The sequence below is a fragment of the Coregonus lavaretus genome, assembly GCF_964263955.1.
Source record: "Coregonus lavaretus genome assembly, chromosome: 3".
NCBI classification, from domain to species: domain Eukaryota; kingdom Metazoa; phylum Chordata; class Actinopteri; order Salmoniformes; family Salmonidae; genus Coregonus; species Coregonus lavaretus.
The window spans coordinates 61,464,704-61,486,107 of NC_139990.1; the positions used below are offsets into that span (position 1 = coordinate 61,464,704).

The window sequence follows — 21,404 nt, forward strand, 5'->3', positions numbered from 1 at the left end:
GGAGGTGGAAACATTATGTTTTGGGGGTGTTTTTCTGCTAAGGGGACAGGACAACTTCACCGCATCAAAGGGACGATGGACGGGGCCATGTACCGTCAAATCTTGGGTGAGAACCTCCGTCCCTCGGCCAGGGCATTGAAAATGGGTCGTAGATGGGTATTCCAGCATGACAATGACCCAAAACACACGGCCAAGGCAACAAAGGAGTGGCTCAAGAAGAAGCACATTAAGGTCCTGGAGTGGCCTAGCCAGTCTCCAGACCTTAATCCCATAGAAAACCTGTGGAGGGAGCTGAAGGGTTCCAGTTGCCAAACGTCATCCTCGAAACCTTAATGACTTGGAGAAGATCTGCAAAGAGGAGTGGGACAAAATCCCTCCTGAGATGTGTGCAAACGTGGTGGCCAACTACAAGAAACGTCTGATCTCTGTGATTGCCAACAAGGGTTTTGCCACCAAGTATTAAATCATGTTTTGCAGAGGGGTCAAATACTTATTTCCCTCATTAAAATGCAAATCAATGTATACAATTTTTGACATGCGTTTTTATGGATTATTTTGTTATTCTGTCTCTCACTGTTCAAATAAACCTACCATTAAAATCATAGACTGATGATGTCTTTGTCAGTGGGCAAACGTACAAAATCAGCAGGGGATCAAATACTTTTTTCCCTCACTGTACGTGTGTGTGTACAGTGAATGTGTGTTACTATCTCTGTGTCATGTGTACTGTGAGGTTGGTCTGTGTGTATACTATGATAACTTATCTCACTGCTTTGTGTGTTGTGTGTGGTTGAAGTCAGAGCTCAGATGTTTACAGGGAAGTGTACAGTTCCTATGAAAACACAAGTGTCAGTGTGTTGTGTAGCCTATTGCTTGTTACACCTTTAATGGAGAAGGCCACAAGAGAAGGTTTTGTTAGAGCAGGATAGTGGAGAAAGTCGGGCTGTTGTGAGCATAGAGTTTAAGACTCAGAAATCCAAATGTAGAAAAACATATTCAGCAATGGCAACATTACTAACTTAAATTCCAGTGTTTGTGTGTGTGTGTCATTGTGTTCAGGGGAAATGTTGGTTGATGATGCCCACTGAGTCAGTGAGTGTGGGATTTCTGTGTGCGCATGCATACTTATTTGTTTGAATGTGAACACGTGTGTGTGTGTTCTGCGTCTGACTGTGGGATTTCAGCCTTTTGGCCAAAGCTAATTTAGCATCCCAGTGTCGTGACCCCCACCCCCACTAGAACAAGCAGACACTGGTGGAAAGGCATGAGGGCTGGCATGCATAGTCACACAGAGCCACATGCCAATACAAACTCCCAGCGCCAGACAGTCACATATTAAATACTCCAGGGCTCAATGTCTACACATACACAGACAAATGCACACACATACACACACTTCTGGACTGTGTGTATGTGTGAAAGAAAGAGATTTGGCATTGGCATACATTCAGATCAGCCAAAAAGTCCCATGTTTCATGCATTTCACAACCCAACCCTTAACTGAGCCCTCTTTTATTTTCTCTTGGGGGTTCCATTGCTGTTCATTGGACCCTATGCACCCCAGCAAAGTTGCACATCATTGGGTAGAATGTGGGGCAGGACAGAGCAGGGATTGTGACATATACAGCCCTGGGGGAAGATGAGAGGGGTTTGAGTGAAAGAGATGGAATGAGAGGGAGAATTGGAGAGGTTGGGAAGGGATAGCGGATGATAGAGCAGGATATTGTGCGTGTGAGAAAGAGGGAGGAAGCGCTCTTGTCTGTTGTCACAGGGTCTCCATTGTACCAGTTGGGGAATGACTCTGACTGGGGGTCTTTTCTCACATCATCTCTCCCTCATTGCTGTGCCACTAACTCACTGCACACCTAAGTTGCTTTAGATATATTCTATATATTTAGGGCTTTGTTATTGCCGAATCATAAATTAGAGTTTTACATTTAGCTGGAAGACTAATATTATGAAATGTGTAGTTGGCGTAGGCTGAAAGTGTCTGGGTGAGTCAGAAAGACAGGAGGTGAGTCAGTCGGTAACTTTTTGGTAATCACATTTCACATTTCATTTGTGTGGGTTGCTCAATGGGTAGGCGGGTATTGGGCATTGTGATGTCGTAGATCTGTTTTGAGACAGGAGGGGAGTGCTAGCGTGTCTGTTTGATCAGCCTTTTGTGTTCTCATTATGTGCTCCAGTGGTTGGTGCCTACACGAACAATAGCTAGGAGTCTAAATGGAAGACCTACACTCACTCTCACACACAGAAATGCATGCACGCATGTACGCACACACACCAGTTCTCAGACTGACACACTGCGCTCTGTCCTTAAACCCAAGGCCTTAAACTCCATCATTTCAAAACAGCCTTTTCCTGATCACGTGACCTCAGAAAACTGCACTCTGACCCCCCCCCTTTTTTAAAACCTCGAATACACTACAAGTTTGCATTTCCTGTTGTGCAGGACAATTCTCAGCAACTTAATAATGATCAAATTAAGATCCTACATCTGTATGTGACATGCTGACAGACAACAACACAAGTGGGGAAACACAAGTGAGCGGATGTCATTATGTACTCTTAAAACCAAAAAGATATAAACAATTATGTTCTACCTAGTCAAAGTGGCATGTAGGCTTCCAAATCGTTATTCATTAAGGTTAAATGGTGACCTGTTGGTTCCATTCATGGTATTTTATATGGGCCCAGTCCTAGCTCAGCTTCCATTTCAGACAGTGCCGTAGAGGCCATTCTTCAGTGCAGACTCATACAGTGGACATGCGTCATATGTCTGCAGGCCCAGGGATAAGGAGTGCTCAGTTAATGGGCCTGAACCGCTCAGCCATGTGAAAAATAGAGAGGGAAGGTTAAGGGCAGAGGAAGAGAGAAGAAAGGGAAAGGGAGAGAAAATGGGAAATGAACATCAACATCACGGGACAGGTTCCCTTGCTCCCTAGTGAGAGTGAGAAGTGGTGTTAAAGTCATTGAGAGGCGATGGAGAGAAAAGAGACGGAGAGCTGGTCCAGGGCTTACTGGATAATGGTTAAGGTTCGGATTGGGCAAAGGTGTGTTTGGGATGAAAGATAGACTGTAGGCCAAGCGAGGTCTGAGTAGAAAGGAGCAGCTGAAGGTTATTGACTGGTTATCCGATTTACTAGTTCAAATCCTATAACCTGAATTACCTCATCAAGAAGACAATTGGCCTGTATCAATGAACAAGGGCTTTCTTTGTTTGGTGGGGAACATACTTGGTTTCAACTCTTACATTTTAAGTTTTTACAGACCAATGAGGTTCAGGGATATGTAGGTAAATGTAGCATGTTTTTTCACTGTATTTGTGCGAATAGAGTGATATAATAACTGCTGTGCTTTCAGAGCTCTAGGGACAGTAAGGATCCGGTTACAGGCTAGTGTGTGACTGATGCTGACAAAGCGCTTCACCTGTCCCATCTGCCTCTCTCTTTTTCTCTCTCCCTCTCTCCATACATACACACATACATACATACATACATACATACATACATACAGTACCTCCCTCTCTGCCCACCTCACCAACACACACATCTCCACAATGGCTTTCTCCAAGGTTGTACTATGAGAGGAATGAGAAGTAAATTAGAAAGAGGAACGGAGAGAGGGAGAGGCAAATGGGACAGGTGAGGCTCTTTGTCAGCATCAGTCACACACTAGCCTGTAACAGGATCCTTACTGTCCCTAGAGCTCTGAAAAGCCAGACAAACAGACCATGCACTGTACAACACACATACATGCACGCACACAAACACTTGTGTTCATGGGTTACCGCTACACATGGAAAGTTCTTCCCATGAGGCTAAGGCCTGTTTAAACACTTAAAAGGGTGCCCCCATACACACTTTAACACCCAACAGAGACGTAATCACACACACATGGACACACCATCTCACCTTCTGTCAACAGCTCACAAGTACACACACACACACACAGACACACACTGGCATTGTGGTCACCAGTGTGTGACTGCACCTGTATAAACAGTGTTGCTTTAGGGGGCTGTAAAAGCGTTCTCCCAGTCAGCCTGGTAACGGACAATGGGTTCACCTCATAGCAGCTCACTAGACTGGTAGGGGAATGGACAGATCACATGGGGAGGGAGGAGATAAAGTGAGAGAGCAGGAGAGAAGGAGGATTAGAGATTGAGGAAGAGGAGAGGGACAGGTTTGCCTGGTTACTCAGCCACATAGCTCCAGCCAAACGCCATGGCCCCACTAACGTTTCTTCTCCGATCATAGAGCAGCAAAATAATTCAGTTTGAGTTGTCAGGCTAGCGAGTGGTTACAAAGGAGGAAAAAAAGAGAGGGAGGAAAGAAAACATTTAGGAGAAATAAGGACAGGTGGAGGGGTGCTTAGTAGTCTGTAGGTAAAGTACATTGTATAGGGGGTTCGGGTGTTGCAATAGCCAGCATTCTATTACAGGTGTTTTCTTTGGAGTCTTAGCATTTCACCTTTGTGAAACCCCCACTAGAGGTGACTGAGTGGGGGTCGGTGGGGATCCCAAACTAACTAAAGCCAGAGTCACAGGAAGTGAACTCATCAGAGAGATCCTTAAAACAAACAGCACCCTGTGTGAACCTGATGACCCAGTCAATATCCCCAGTTCCCCCCTCACACTCTCCCTGAGTCTGGCTGCTACTGGGTTGACTCTGCTACAGTAACCACCCAACAGACTGAAATACTGTAGCTTCATCACATTATCCTGGCTTTCATAAGCACTGATCTGAAAATAAGGATTCCTAGTGAAAACCTATCTAGTCATACCTATCAGTGGAAAATACATAAAAGGAGACTATAAATTAGGGCTGGAGTCAAATATAATGTTGTCCAAAATGTATTTTGCGATATGTAACTGTATAGATTTTTTCCCCGTCACTACTATAAATGAATATTAGCACATAGCCTGTGATGGCTGTCTCTGACCATGCTCAAATGACTGTCTGGGCATAGATAGTTATCACAGCTGGAGCTGAAAGGACCTGGCCTACCATCTGAGCTCGCTCTCCTCTCTTCTCCATCCTCATCACAGACGGCCAAAGAGGCACTCTTATTTCAGGGATCATCATTTTGAATTGAAGAGGTGCACTAAACTGGAATATACTTCAGTGAAAACAGTAGTAACCCTAAATACCCAGATTCCTCTGTTTAGTAGGCTAACACAAACCAAGAGTGTTCCATTTTATGTTATGACCTGTAGTTGTAGTTGATAGTTAGCAATGCTCTTTAAATTAGTTTAGATAGGATTAAATAAGTTTATTGATTATGAAAAACTTATTTCCGCTGAAGATGCCTCTGTTATTTTATGGTGTAGTAGTAGAAATAAGGTCTTGGGGAAATAGTTGTAACCATAAAACACTGGACTCCTATTGTGCAACAACTCTCTCTCTACTGTTTCTGTGTGCAAGGAATTGTACCATAAGTATTTGTGTGTACAGATGGAGGATCTTAATTTGAGCCAGTTTGCTACAGCAGGAAAATAATCCTACAGCAACAGGAAATGTGAATTATTATGTGGATTATAATGAATATACATTTTTGTAGGGGTTGATATGTTTTTCGCAAAGGGAAAATCAAGTCTGAAATTTCTAATTGGAAATTACAAACTTCAGAAGCCTTTTAAACCTCAAATACATTACACGTTTTAAATGTCCTGCATTGCAGGAAAGTTCTCCTGCAACAGGGTGATCAAATTATGATCCTAAGTCTGTATGTGTGTGTGTGGGTGTGTAGCTGTACTCGTTATTAATTAATGTGCCCCTGGGACAGCCTGGTGCTAACTAGGGGGCAAACATTAGCTTTCCCACAGAGCTGTGTGGGCGCGCCTCACATCAAGGTCATAGTGTACTAAGCCTCATGATGGATGCCATCTGTCTCTGATACAGATGCATGATCTTAATTTGATCACTCTTTTGGTGCTGAGAATAAACTTGTACGTTATTCAAGGTTTAAAAAGGCTTCTAAAGTTTGTAATTTCCACTTTAAAATGTCAGACTTGATTTGCCCTAATGAAAAATGTATCAACCCCTACAAAATATTTCCATTAATTATAATCCACATTATAATTCACATTTCCTGTTGCTGCAGGATTCTTTTCCTGGTGTAGCAAACTGGCTCAAATTAAGATCATACATCTGTAGTCTCCTCACCCACAGGAACATGCAAAGGATGGACACATTCAAGCTATTATAATGACCACCTTCCTCCGCTACCACACACATACAGCACAAAGATACTATAGCCCTACCTCCCCTTTGCTGCCACACAAACACATGCATGCACGTATTGAATGCACACATACACACTAAGATGAGAACTATGGATCCACTCACTCAATGTATTTTCCCGATACATTTAATAACCCTTAGGATAGCGTTCTAAATACATCCAGTAGTTCTCTTCCCCAGTGTCTCCAGTTTCTCCATCTCTCTTTGTGTTCTTTGTCTGGTCTCTGTTTCTTTGTTCCTCCATCAATACACGCTGAAATCCAGTTACCTGCTAGGCTCTCTCGCTGTGTCAGGTATTCTCTTTCTCCTCTTTTGTTTCCTCGCCACATCACTCTCTATCTCTCTACCTCTCTCTGGGGTTCTCTCTCTTCCCCCTGTATCCGTTTCTCCATCTGTCTGCCTTTTCTTTCCATCCCCCCTCCCCCTTCATCCCAGGCCCATTTATTTCTTGCTTAGGTCTCTCTTTTTCTCCCTCACTCGTTTCAGCCTCCTGCTCTCGTGGGTCTTCCCCTCCAGGCCTCTCCCTCTTTCCTAGGTATCTCTGTTAGTAATCCTCCATCTCCTCTTAGGACATCTATTTGTCTAGACAGTGTATACCTTTATAACTTCACTCCTTTTTGTTAGGTTTAGGCAGAGACTGTCCATGTTGCTACTTGCTACTGATGATCTCATCAAGCTGCGACACTTCATAGTGTAGCTATTCCATCACTCTTTTTACTGTCACTCATACGTGCTATGGCGATTGGTGACTGTGCTTGTTCACAAAGGTCGTTCTGAGGATATTTAATTAACCATTAGATATCGTTTTTTGGCATTCTATGAGGCTGATGTCATCTGAAATGAGAGAGACAACAGACACGCGCATCGTTTATGGCCTATTAACCAGGGCTCTGTCTCTCTCAGCCTCTCTCTCTCTGCTACAGGGGACAGTAGCAAGCACACGCTCTCCCATAATAAGATCCGCCCCCCTTTTCCTCCTCTCCTAGAACAGAGGGACTGCCATTAAGCCTCCGCTCTTCACGCACGACACAGGGTTAACTTGAACGAGATCCTGGGCTGCCGCAGACCGATTGTGTAGCAAGCAAAGGCAAAAGGGCTTTGTTCTCCCAGTGTATGTCCACGTGCTGACTACCACTAATTCTGTTATGGCAGTCCAAAGGGACTTTCCTGTGATGTCGCAAAACACACAGGACAGTCTTTCCTGCCTGACACATCTTGGTTTAGTTGGCTCAACTCAAATAGAGGCCGACTGCGCAATGGTTTTTGATTGTTTACATATTCTCATTGGGGACCACTGGCATATGTCCCCCTAAATTTCTATCTATATCAATAGCGTCACGTTTACATTTTTTTTTCAGATTTAACTTAAGTTTCTGTATGCAGTGCATTCTTGTGTGATATTCTGTGAATCTGCTGTATGTGTTTCTGTTCCATTGTGCACTAATGACTTTCTATCTCATAATTAGTTAGTGTTGTCATTCTGAGGTTATTTGACCACTTATTCACCCTCAGATTAGACTGCGCTGATCTCGCTTCAGTGAGCTGACATCAAACAGCTGAACGCAGGTTGTATGCTCTCAATATACCCTGGATTGAAAGAGGGTCTGCTAAAAGAATACATGAAACCTAAACAGAGGAGAGGACACACCCAGCTATTCAGTCAACTGGAACAAGGATCAGCCAAGCTTGTTAGTGTCTGGCTGTAATAACTTGTGGATAATGAGTTACTTAAGGGAGAGTAATAATGGGCCTACACAACACAACAAAGCAATATCATTTATTTCAGCATTGAATCAGTGTTAAGAGCTACATTATGTGCAATACATGATGAATGCATTTATAGTCTTAATGCATTTATAAACATTGTTTTAATGAACCCTTATTTGTTATAGGTTAATCAACATTTATGTTTACAGCATCCATGCTATAGTTACCACTCCTATAGTTACTAGAAGGCCTATGGTTCAAATTCCTAGTTGATCAGAACTCCCCACTGGGCACAGACGTCATTTCAATGTCAAGTTTTGATTTACGTTTGGTTGAGTTGTCAACTAACATGAAATCAACATGAAATCAACAAAAAATTTAACCATGTCATTGGATTTAGATTAAAAGTTGGGTGGAAAAAATATGAAATTCCCTTAAGTTGATGACTTTTTGCAAATCCAATCAGTTTTCCACATTGATTAAATGTCATCACATTGAATGTTGGTGTTAAAATTATGTGGAAACAATGTTGATTCAACCAGTTTTTGCCCAGTGGGTTGTCACTGTTCTTTATTTAACCTACATTCACTACATATCCAGCTATATGATAGAAAAAATGTCTGCCATGTCAGTCAGACTGGACAAAATGGTTTGCTACGCAAAGCCATGGTGTTGATCTGAGTCAAACAAGCCTACAAGCCCGTCTGAGAACCCTGGAGCTAAGATTATGAACAACCTTATCCTTCCCCTCCAACTCTAGTGTTGCTACGCTCCCAACTCACCTCCCCCAGTCTCCATGCTCTCCTCTGGCTCCACTGCCTTATCAGTTTAATGAACTTCCTGTGTGTGACGTCAACACTGAAGCACTAGCATAGACATTTTGGCAGAGAACAGATTACTGAGACAAAAACTGCTTTAATAAAAAGTTAAGTGTCTACAAAAATGGCTGGACTGTGTATACAAACCCATTTCCAAACTACGTTTTTCGGCACAATGTGAGTTTTGTTTCTCCCTTTCCTGTTTAGTTTTGTTGTGTCTGAGTCTCTGAGGCTGTTTGGTTGCAGGAAGGGGAGTGTTGGGGAGTGAATGACATGTATTCATAGAAGCTTTTAATAGAAGGACTGCAGATCATGTGTCCAAAAGTGAGCACATTCTCTATGGCTCGGGCATCTGCACATGAGTTCAGTCCCCTGAAAACAACAGATGCCAATATCACAGTCTGAAGGGGAACAGAGACTTCCTGAGTCCTGTCGCTTTCAGATAGCACCCTTCATAGAATTAGAAAGGGAAGAATATATATGGCTCTCTGTCCACCTCATCTGAAACTCCTCTGACCTCATCTGTCATGGGCAGCCCAGTAAAGTGCATGCTAGGCTTTGTAGAAGTGTCATGATAGATATGAAGTGTTATTGTTGAGGCAGGAAAACTGACTCATCAGAAATGGATGTGTGGCATAAAAACATTTTGACATTTGCTTTAAATAGTAATGTCCATTCTATTTATTATATACTGAACAAAAATATAAGCGCAACATGTAAAGTGTTGGTCCCATGTTTCATGAGCTGAAATAAAATATCCCAGAAATGTTCCATACGCACAAAAAGCTTATTTCTCTCTAATGTTGTGCACAAATTTGTTTACATCCCTGTTAGTGAGCATTTCTCCTTTGCCAAGATAATAATAATATATATATAATATGCCATTTAGCAGATGCTTTTACCCTGACAGGTGTGGCATATCAACATTGATTAGACAGCATGATCAAGCTGATTAAACAGCATGATCATTACACAGGTGCACCTTGTGCCCGGGACAATAAAAGGCCACTCTAAAATGTGCAGTTTTGTCACACAATACAATGCCACAGATGTCTCAAGTTTTGAGGGAGCTTGGCATGCTGACTGCAGGAATGTACAACAGAGCTGTTGCCAGAGAATGTAATGTTAGTTTCTCTACCATAAGCTGCCTCCAACATCATTTTAGAGAATTTGGCAGTACGTCCAACCGGCCTCACAACCGTAGACCACCTGTAACCATGCCAGGCCAGGACCTCCACATCCGGCTTCTTCACCTGCGGGATCGTCTGGGGGGGGGGGGGGTGCTGAGGAGTATTTATGTCTGTAATAAAGCTGTTTTGGGGGGAAAAACTCATTCTGATTGTCTGGGCCTGGCTCCCAAGTGGGTGGGCCTATGCCCTCCAAGGCCCACCCATGGCTGTGCCCCATAAATTAGGGCCTAATGAATTGTCAATTGACTGATTTCCTTCTATGAACTGTAACCCAGTAAAATCTTTGAAATTGTTGCATGTTGCGTTTATATTTTTGTTCAGTATATGTCTTTGCATACACACAGAACTCAATGTTAACTGCCTAGCACTGTGTATCTGTATCTATTTGGCTAGATTATTGGTCATGCCAACCTCTTGGTTAACCATTAGCGTCAATAAAGCCAGATCCCAGCAGCATACCCAAGCTTCATTGCTTACAGTAAACCAATTAGGTCACTTCCTTCCAGCTAAAAAAAATAATACATGCAACCTTATATAGACACCAGTGCCAGTCTAATAAGAATTTACTAAACAAAGGATTAGTTATGCTACACACTGGCTGGCTGGATGACTTTGGCCAAAGGTGCTCTTCAACCACTAAGAGACAAAGGCTACAATTCCTCCCCTGGAGTACATTTTAGACTCCCCCCATCCAAAATAACAAGGAACTTTGCCCTAATGGAATTTTTCTGATCACTCCTCTATAGCAGGTTTATTGACCTGCTGGTTGTTTGTGTTGTTCACCACAGCAGCATGTTAACAGCTTCTTTATCTCTGTGTCTTATCTGTCTGGGGTCAGAGGTTAGGGTAGAGGCTTGTGACCTGAAGGGATACTGGTTCGTAATCCCCAGGTGGGATTTACATACTGCTGTTATACTGCTGGTATGGCCTTGAGCAGGAAACTCCGTCTCTGTAGATGCACCTGCCCCAGGTGTCTAAAGTAGCTTTAGATTGAAACATGGATGTAAAAATACAGGTATTACGATGTAATCTTGGTTCAACATCCTGTTTGGTGATGATAGCCTTTTTTGCAGTGTACAAAGTTCAAAGTGATATTTCCCCCAGTGCGGGTTTCCGTAGTACAATCAAACATTCCGTAGTACATGTTTGATTGAATCCCTCGCCCTTCGTCTAAACATCGCTGAGAAGTTGATCCTATAAAGCTTGTACAGCCAGACAGGGTGTTGTCTCAGGAGATTTAGTGGTCTTGTGGTGGGGGGATGACGTCTGACTGTGGTGGGGTCATGGATCCTATAGGCCTTAGGCTGATTAACTCAACACACTGTGATGTGGTCTCCTCTCAGACTGGCCAGGAGCACGGGAGAGGCAGTTTAATAAACAAGTCGACAACAGATTTTTAGCATTAGCTCTCCTCTGGCTTCCAGATAGTCTGAGGGTCAGCCAAGGACAGATACAGTGGGGAAAAAAAGTATTTAGTCAGCCACCAATTGTGCAAGTTCTCCCACTTAAAAAGATGAGAGAGGCCTGTAATTTTCATCATAGGTACACGTCAACTATGACAGACAAAATGAGAAAAAAAATCCAGAAAATCACATTGTAGGATTTTTAATGAATTTATTTGCAAATTATGGTGGAAAATAAGTATTTGGTCAATAACAAAAGTTTCTCAATACTGTGTTATATACCCTTTGTTGGCAATGACACAGGTAAAACGTTTTCTGTAAGTCTTCACAAGGTTTTCACACACTGTTGCTGGTATTTTGGCCCATTCCTCCATGCAGATCTCCTCTAGAGCAGTGATGTTTTGGGGCTGTCGCTGGGCAACACGGACTTTCAACTCCCTCCAAAGATTTTCTATGGGGTTGAGATCTGGAGACTGGCTAGGCCACTCCAGGACCTTGAAATGCTTCTTACGAAGCCACTCCTTCGTTGCCCGGGCGGTGTGTTTGGGATCATTGTCATGCTGAAAGACCCAGCCACGTTTCATCTTCAATGCCCTTGCTGATGGAAGGAGGTTTTCACTCAAAATCTCACGATACATGGCCCCATTCATTCTTTCCTTTACACGGATCAGTCGTCCTGGTCCCTTTGCAGAAAAACAGCCCCAAAGCATGATGTTTCCACCCCCATGCTTCACAGTAGGTATGGTGTTCTTTGGATTCAACTCGACATTCTTTGTCCTCCAAACACGACGAGTTGAGTTTTTACCAAAAAGTTATATTTTGGTTTCATCTGACCATATGACATTCTCCCAATCCTCTTCTGGATCATCCAAATGCACTCTAGCAAACTTCAGACGGGCCTGGACATGTACTGGCTTAAGCAGGGGGACACGTCTGCCACTGCAGGATTTGAGTCCCTGGCGGCGTAGTGTGTTACTGATGGTAGGCTTTGTTACTTTGGTCCCAGCTCTCTGCAGGTCATTCACTAGGTCCCCCCGTGTGGTTCTGGGATTTTTGCTCACCGTTCTTGTGATCATTTTGACCCCACGGGGTGAGATCTTGCGTGGAGCCCCAGATCGAGGGAGATTATCAGTGGTCTTGTATGTCTTCCATTTCCTAATAATTGCTACAGAGTTCATTTCTTCAAACCAAGCTGCTTACCTATTGCAGATTCAGTCTTCCCAGCCTGGTGCAGGTCTACAATTTTGTTTCTGGTGTCCTTTGACAGCTCTTTGGTCTTGGCCATAGTGGAGTTTGGAGTGTGACTGTTTGAGGTTGTGGACAGGTGTCTTTTATACTGATAACAAGTTCAAACAGGTGCCATTAATACAGGTAACGAGTGGAGGACAGAGGAGCCTCTTAAAGAAGAAGTTAGAGGTCTGTGAGAGCCAGAAATCTTGCTTGTTTGTAGGTGACCAAATACTTATTTTCCACCATAATTTGCAAATAAATTCATTAAAAATCCTACAATGTGATTTTCTGGATTTTTTTCCCTCATTCTGTCTGTCATAGTTGACGTGTACCTATGATGAAAATTACAGGCCTCTCTCATCTTTTTAAGTGGGAGAACTTGCACAATTGGTGGCTGACTAAATACTTTTTTCCCCCACTGTATCTGACACAGGGGAATCCTATGAAAGAGGAGGAGGAGTTGGTGCAGGGGAGAGGGTGATACCTTTGATAGAGTTTCATTCCAAAACACTATACACTGAGTGTACAAAACATTAGGAACACCTGCTCTTTCCATGACATAGACTGAACAGGTGAAAGCTATGATCCCTTATTGATGTCACCTGTTAAATCCAGGAGACAGGTTAAAGGATGTTTAAGCCTTGAGACATGGATTGTGTATGTGTGCCATTCAGAGGGTGAATGGGCAAGACAAAATATTGAAGTGCCTTTGAAAGGCATATGGTAGTAGGTGCCAGGCGCACCGGTTTGAGTGTGTCAAGAATTGCAACACTGCTGGGTTTTTCATGCTTAACAGTTTCCCATGTGTATCAAGAATGGTCCACCACCCAAAGGACATCCAGCCAGCTTGAAACAACTTTTGCCCTCACAACCCTGTGGAACGTTTTCGACACCTTGTAGAGTCCATGTCCAGACTTCAGGCAGTTGTGAGGGCAAAAGGGGGTTCAACTCAATATTAGGAAGGTGTTCCTAATGTTTTGTACATTTTGTAAATGTTGGTAAATTAGCTTTTATTGTTTAAAGAAATGATGAAAGAGATTGGTGTGTTTTTTCCACTATCTAATCATGGTACGGGGTTGTTCAATGATAGACATGTATTTGTTTAAATCTAACACAAATAATTGTTTTTTTGTGCAAAATGCTATATATCCACCTCACTCTCAGAGAAATAAGTAGCACTGCTAGGTTTTACACAGTCAAATGTAACAAATACTATTTATTTTTTTTACAAAGAATTGTACAAATGATACATTTGTGGCATCAATATAAAAAAATGAATTAAAACATTTATTCAATACAGTAATATGAGATCTGTATGTAAAACATTTACATTTGACATTTTAGTGGTTTAGCAGGTGCTCTTAATCGCATTCATCTTAAGATAGCTAGATGAGACAACCACATATCACAGTCAAATATACAGGATACAAACATTCCATTCCAGCTAAACACATTTTCATACACATCTAAAATCTATGAATCAAAAATCTGAGAACAGTAATATTTTACACACAGATGACAGTACCTAGATGCAATCATTTATGATGAAAAAACACATGTAAAATTTGTGGATATAGCGTTTTGGAAATAAACTTCATTTCTCAATAGTACATCATTTCCAAGTCTTACTTATGTGTTCTTTTTTAGCATTTTAATTGTGATATGGCTATTGTCATGCCAATAAATACATTTGAATTGAGTAGAGGGGGAGAGAGAGGGTAAGAAGGCCTTATCCTCTGCTCATCCACCAAACAGTGTAAATTCCTCAGTGGAGTAAGGTTAGATATCTGGAAAGCTTGGGCAGAGGTTAAGTCTGTGGCCTAATCCGCCCCTTAATAGTATCTACTAATCCCTGGTCTGTAACAGCAGCTTCTATCTTCCTCCCCACTGCCTCGCCCTCTTTTCATTAAAAAGTCATTACATCCATTTGGTAACAATTTACCAGCAGCGCCGCTCTTCAAAAACTGCATTGTGGCATTCTTTCCCTCAATTAAATGCTCCTAGCAATCTCACTCGCTCTTCTCTCGCTTTCGCTCTCTCTTACTATTGCTCACTATCTTTCTTTCTCGTCTTTCACACCATCCCCCTATCGGCCCTGAGTCAGATGATTCTAATCCAGTCTGTTAATCCACTATAGAGGAGAGTGATAAGGAGAGAAGGATTGAGAGAGACGAGAGGAATCGAGAGAGAAAGCGGGAGAGGGAGAGAGATGGAGCAAGTGTGTGAGAGCGATGGATAGGGGGAGGGGGACATTCAGAGAAATTCAGTCAGTGTGCCAGATATCTAGCATAAGAGTCAGTTCTATAGAAAAAGGTCTTAATAAGGTGGTCTTGACTGATGGAGCTGACTGTGCATTAATAATCGAGTGAGGGACCCAGTCTGGTAACAGTCTAATAACCTACCTCTGCTCTGCGGGGGACAGAGTGGATTAGAGCATGCTGCTGCAGTGCTCATCCTACCGCCATTAAAGCCAGCACGCCTCAGACATGCTGTACAATAGGAGTTGCTAGATGATGGACCCTACATGGATGCAGTTAAACTCTATGGATTAATTCTACCGAGAAGCTTAGAAAGATTTACCAAGCATTGGCTTGGTGCCCAGTGCCAAATTGTGCACCTGTTTTCTTCCTCTTCAAAACAGAGTGAATGTAAATGTGGCTTAGTGTGTTTAGACATGAGGGTCTGTAAGTGGACCCAGTGTCCTGGACCTAAACTGTCTCCCTGCCCATCTCACCTCATTCTACCATCATTACAACGTCACAACTGTAGCTAGTCATCACACCATCATGTTGCATGTGTCAATGTGTCCTATATGTCCTTAACCTTGAGTCTCTTTCCACCATTTTCACCTCAGATAAAAATCTTGGTGGGTTGCCTTTTTAATTAGCTAATGTAAATGGATGGGTTTGAACTCCCCTCCCTTCTTCTTCCACTCCATCCCTCCATACCTATCTGCTTTCTTTCCTTTGGGTGTGTTTTACATATACCCCTGAGATGCCATGGAGGACATGTCCTGAATGAGCTCCACACAATGGGGGCCCCAGGCGTTTTGTTTACGTTCTCAAAGGAACCCCTGACAAATCCCTCTTTAGTTATTTTCTCTCCGTCTTTCCGATAACATTATAGGTGTGTGGCATGTTCCGGTGAGGGGGTTTAACCCCTTGCTGCCCATCATGATAAACCAACAGGTTTAGCTTTCCTTATGTGTACGTCAAGGGTCTGGAGTCTACACTCTTAGACAAAAGGGTTCCAAAAGGGTTCTTCGGCTGTCCTCATAGGATAACCCTTTTGGTTTCCATGTAGAACCCTCTATGTGGAAAAGGTTCTACATAGAACCCAAAAGGGTTCTACCTGGAACCAAAAAAGTGTTATTCAAAGGGTTCTCCTATGGGGACAGGAAAATAACCTTTTTAGGTTCTAGATAGCACCTTTTTTTCTAAAAGTGTAGTACTACTGTTAATACTACCCTACTACTACAAACTCTGACAAAGTGCTTTGTTGATCATGTCATCTCAATATTTTAGAAAATACAGTTCAACTGGTATCAAAGGGCATCATTTCAGATAATAGACCTGTTGTGTATTTGAAAACAGCTTTTGTTCTGTTTGTTTTGGTAGCATTAGCAGTTGTGGTGATGCACAAGACTTATATGACATGGAATACCATTTTGTGTAATTTCCAAAACAAATTTGATGGGGGAGTTATCCTCTTGAACATAAATAATTGCTTAAAGTGCTTACTGAGAGCTTACTGGAAGCACCTGCAAATCCTATAATGTAGCTACAGTAGATATACAACATCACCGTAACATCACGTGTTGAGTTGATAATTAGCTGAGAGCATTAAGGAAAACAGAGAGCCCTGACAAAGCCACTGAAGATTGACTACTTTGTCTGTGGTCACAACATCAGGAGATTAGTTTGGGACTAAAAGGCCACCGGCTGTGAGAAGCAGTTTGGTACCTGACTTAGCAGCACAGCCAGAGTCACAGCCAGCAGCATAGACTGGTGCTCTGGTCTGGACACAGACCGACAGGCTGGAATTCAAATGTGTGGGATAAAATAAGGCACCGTGCTAGGAACAGCTGGATATTACAGAGGCAAAGTAACACCAGAGCATTCACATTTTAGTCACACCTACACAATTGCACACACACTTACACTAATTAGCATAGTGCACACACACATTCTTAGATGTACAAGGACACATGCATGCGCAATTGCGCACACACACACACTGAATACACTCTCACGCTGAATGCACTTGAGTTATGCTGAGGCAGCATGGAGAGCCCTGTAGTGTAATAATGAGATTAAAGACAGTGTATAATACAGTACCGTCCCTCTGTCCTCAGGCTGTCAATCTCTCTGTGTGTGGGAGGGAGAGAGAGCCTATTGCTCTTTTCCTGAAAACATCACATTTACAATTCCTCATGCACCAGCTGTCCTCATCCAGTGAAATGTACTATTTGAAACCAAGTACATGCTGCATAGACACTATAAGGAGAACTGAGCAACAGACAAGCATCTCACAGCTGTGAAATATCCAGAACGGTTGACAGTGTGAGATGAGTGAGAGTGCCTTTTAAACAGTTAATATCAACAGATTGCATAGGTTGGTGCTGATTTTTCTTTCTTTACAGAACAAAGAGAAGGAGCGGATGAAGGAGAGGGAGAAGGAGGCGCGGGAGCGGGAGGCGCGTTACAGCAACGGCCACCTCTTCACTTCCCTCACCGTGTCTGCCACCACCCTCTGCTCTGCCTGCAACAAGAGCATCACCGCTAAAGAGGCCCTCAGCTGCCCCAGTGAGTACCACACACGCACACACTTGTACGCAGTGCATACACTCACAAGGCCCAGACAAAAGCCTAATGTCATTACCAACAACATTATCGGATGTATCGATGCGTCACCAGATCAGTGGACCAACAGACATCTTGCCTCAGGGTTGTCATATTGGACTGTTAGGAAGATGACCTTCTTGTCTTCTTTGTGTGTGTGTGTGGTGTGAGAGAGAGGTAGTGACTGTCCAGTGTAAGGGGGGGGGGGGGGTGAACATGGGGAGAGGGGGCTGCCCTGTGGAACAAAATTGCTTTGGGAAGAGAAAGGGTGATCAAAAGAACAGCAGGAGAGAGAGCTTGGGGCTAGAAAAAGAAGATTCAAACAATAAGTGTAAGAGAGAGAGAGAGATGTGGTAGGACGTGTGGGTCAATAAAGATAGAGGTAGAAGAGACATATGAGCCAAAGAGAAGGAAATAACCGAGAAAAAGAGGGAAGGAAACAGAGAGTGAATAGCAGGGGAGCTAAAAAAGGAGAGGGGATTCCTCCTGCACTCTCTCAATGTTTTTCTTTGCTCTCCCTCCTTCCCTTCTTTCTCTCCTTCCTTCCCTCCCTCCCTTTGAGAATCAATCAGCTGCTGACTTCTAGGAGAACCGTCTCCCTTCCCCTGCCCGGCCCAGACAATGGCGTTAGTGTGTGGGGAGCACAGATCAGACGGCCTGCCTCTCTCTCCACTGGCCTGGAGGAACAGCTGGGGGAGAGAGAGGGAGAAAGAGAGAAAGAAAGAGAGAGAGGGTGGAGTGGGAGAAGGCAGACTCCAGGGCAAACGGGGCAAGCAAATAGAGGAAGATCCAGAGAGAAGGGTAGACAGATAGAGAGAGCAGAAAGAGGGGGGAAGGAAGAGGTGGAGGTAGAGAAGAACATATTGAGTGAAAAGACTCCTCAGGGGTTATCAGTTCTCAGGTCAAGAGAGAGAGAGGGGTAGGGAGAGAGAGATATTATTTAACAAACAAGTGAGCCAGGAGACAAAGCCGTATGGATGATGCAGGCTGACACTAACAGACAGAGAGAGGAGTTTGCCTGAGATAGAAAGAGGAAGTCCATACTGAGAATTTGTTTTGCTTACCCCATTTTGAAACGAGCGTTATAGCATGCAACACTACACTGCCCCAATAGCAACAGCAAAGACAATTCAATTGACAGTCATAGTCAATTGACATTTGTATTTATCATGAAATCAATCCAAACGTACATTCCCATAGGGAAAGAGGGATGCTTTTTGTCTTATTATCAAACCCAATTACCTATTTTAATTGAATATTGATGTATGGATGACGTTTGTTGTCCTTCAAGATGAGGAAATAGCGGTTCTATCTTCGACCTCGTTACCATGACCCCTATGGCTCTGAAGACGAGGTTCAAAGAGGGAGAGAGATAAAAGAGAAGAGCGAGAGAGACAGACAGACAGACAGACAGACAGAGAAGGGGAGCACAGAGGGAGGGAGGGGGTACAGAGGTGCATGGGGGTGGGAGAGGGAGAGGGAGGACTCTTGGCATGGGGTGTGATTACACGTCTGCTGCCAAAGGGGGAGGTGTGTGTGTGTGTGTTTGTGAGTGTGCGCCCATGTGCACCTGTGTGTGTGTGTGAGTGATTATGAGTATTGTGTGTGAGTTCCGGTACTTCAGAGAGAGACGGTGGGCACAGAGATTGCAGTTGGGGGTAAGAGGTACAACAGCTGTAGCTCAGATAGAACACTGGTCATAGGCTATTGATTTGGGTTGGGGGCATAATTATATTCACGTCTGGGTGTGTGTATTGGGCTGAAGGGGGCATGAATACATTATCATTGCAAATTACACCGGAGGTGAGAGAGGGGGCGAGATACACTGGAGAGAATGGGAAAAAGAAAGAGAGAGGATGTGTGAGTAGGAGAGAGGACTGAGGTGTGAGCCGGCTGTGAGGCTATTTCAGGTTGAGAATTCCCTTTTGTGTTTGGCTTCTCTGTTCATGTATTTTAAAACTGAACCAGTTAAGATATTTTTACATTTACATTTACATTTTAGTCATTTAGCAGACGCTCTTATCCAGAGCGACTTACAGTTAGTGAATACATATTTTTTTATACTGGCACCCCGTGGGAATCAAACCCACAACCCTGGTGTTGCAAACGCCATGCTCTATCAACTGAGCTGCATCCCTGCCGGCCATTCCCTCCCCTACCCTGGACGACGCTGGGCCAATTGTGCGCCGCCCATGAGTCTCCCGGTCGCGGCCGGCTGCGACAGAGCCTGGATTCGAACCAGGATCTCTAGTGGCACAGTTAGCACTGCGATGCAGTGCCTTAGACCACTGCGCCACTCAGGAGATATTTTTAGTCTAGAGACAATTTGATTTAGATTAGATTTAGATTAGATAAGAATCTAAATTGGTTTAGGCAGCATGCTTTGTCTTGGAGGTTGATGTGAAACTAAACAAATATTTTTCACAGGTTTTACTATTTATTAATTATTGTGTTATGTCACCGTCAACTCAGTTTGCTAATATGTTATAATCAGGTGCAACACAACCATTCCACCTGTAAGACCCAATATAGAGATGGAGAATGACACAGTAGCTGCAGTGGAACTACAGTACAGACTGCAGGTTTAGGAGATTATACAGTAGGTCTATGATGAAGCTCACTGTCTGTTGAGAGAGGGGCTTTTCTCTTTGTTTGGTGTCTTCTTCTTCTTTAGCCTTCGGCTGTCACATATCAGAGAAGCCTTCACATACGGATCTGAGAGAGGGAGAAAGAGGGAGGGAGAGAGAGAGAAAAAGAGAGAGAGAGAGAGAAAGAAAGAGAGAGAGAGAGCGAGAGCGAGAAAGAGAGAAATAAATAGAGGAAGAGAATGGAAGAAAGAGAGAGAGAGGGATAAAGATAAGAGAAGAACAAATGATACTCCCACGCCCAGTCCCTCCCCGACTGTAATCTGGAAATAGTGCATCTGGTAGTTGGAGTGTTAACAAGCAGTCTGCCACACTGACGTGTGCACACACACATACACAAACACACATAGGCAGGCAGGTCTGCACGAACAGACACACACACACACTCCCAATCCCTCTTCGTCCACAGACATTAGTGGTCCCTAACAGTAATGAATGATAGATGAGCTGAGGGTAACACAGTTAGCCCTCTCTCGTTTAACACAGTGGTCTGATATGGAGCCATATTGCCTCAGAGACCCAGAGATGCTTTAATACGGGATCATGACATTGTCCTACATCGGGATTGGTATCTGTGGGCCCCTGTGAATTGGGACAAGGGAGACATATGTTTAGGCTGGGTGCGGGGGAGCGTGTGTGTGTGTGTGTGTGTGTGTGTGTGTGTGTGTATGTAGCACCCCCTGTCATGTCTGAGGGGATGTTTCCGGTTTGGCGTCACCAGGGAGGATTTCTCGTCAATACTTTTACAATGTTGTCTATGTATCCAATCAATTAAGTACGTGTTCATGTTGTACATCAATGTTTGGTTTGAATTTGAATAAAGTCCACAGCTATCTTTTATTTATTATTATTTATTTCAAATTCATTTCAGGGACCCTTTACTCCAATAGTGCAGAGAAAGACATTTTGTTTTTGTTTTCATCAACATTTGAACTCATGTATGCTCTGCATACACAGATAACTGACCAATAGGGCCCCTGGGTGTCCAGCAGGGTGTCTTAATGTGTATTTACATTTTAGTCATTTAGCAGACGCTCTTATCCAGAGCGACTTACAGTTAGTGAGTACATACATTTTCATACCTTTTCATACTGGCCCCCCGTGGGAATCGAACCCACAACCCTGGTGTTGCAAACGCCATGCTCTACCAACTGAGCTACACGGGACCTATAGCCTCAGTGTAGCGCTGTGTCAGTATGTGTGAGATTACTTCCTCAGACACAGATTAAGACGACAGGGCCATTGTTGTTTGGCTCCTTTAGACCTAATCTGAGGGCCCTAGATTACACTCACACACAGATTACAATAAGGGGGATATACACTGA

At 43.4% G+C, this 21,404-nt stretch overlaps 1 protein-coding gene across 2 annotated transcripts in view; it reads left to right on the plus strand.

Annotated features, from left to right (window-relative positions):
• Positions 1-21,404, plus strand: part of LOC311111119 (rho guanine nucleotide exchange factor 2-like) — a gene marked incomplete at its 5' end in the record, with an annotated part of 46,482 nt that overhangs the window by 14,834 nt on the left and 10,244 nt on the right. For both annotated transcript variants that reach the window (XM_084153802.1, XM_084153803.1), the window contains one exon: positions 17,236-17,398. In XM_084153802.1, coding sequence (XP_084009928.1) covers positions 17,236-17,398 — 163 coding nt within the window. The remainder of the gene's footprint in view (positions 1-17,235; positions 17,399-21,404) is intronic.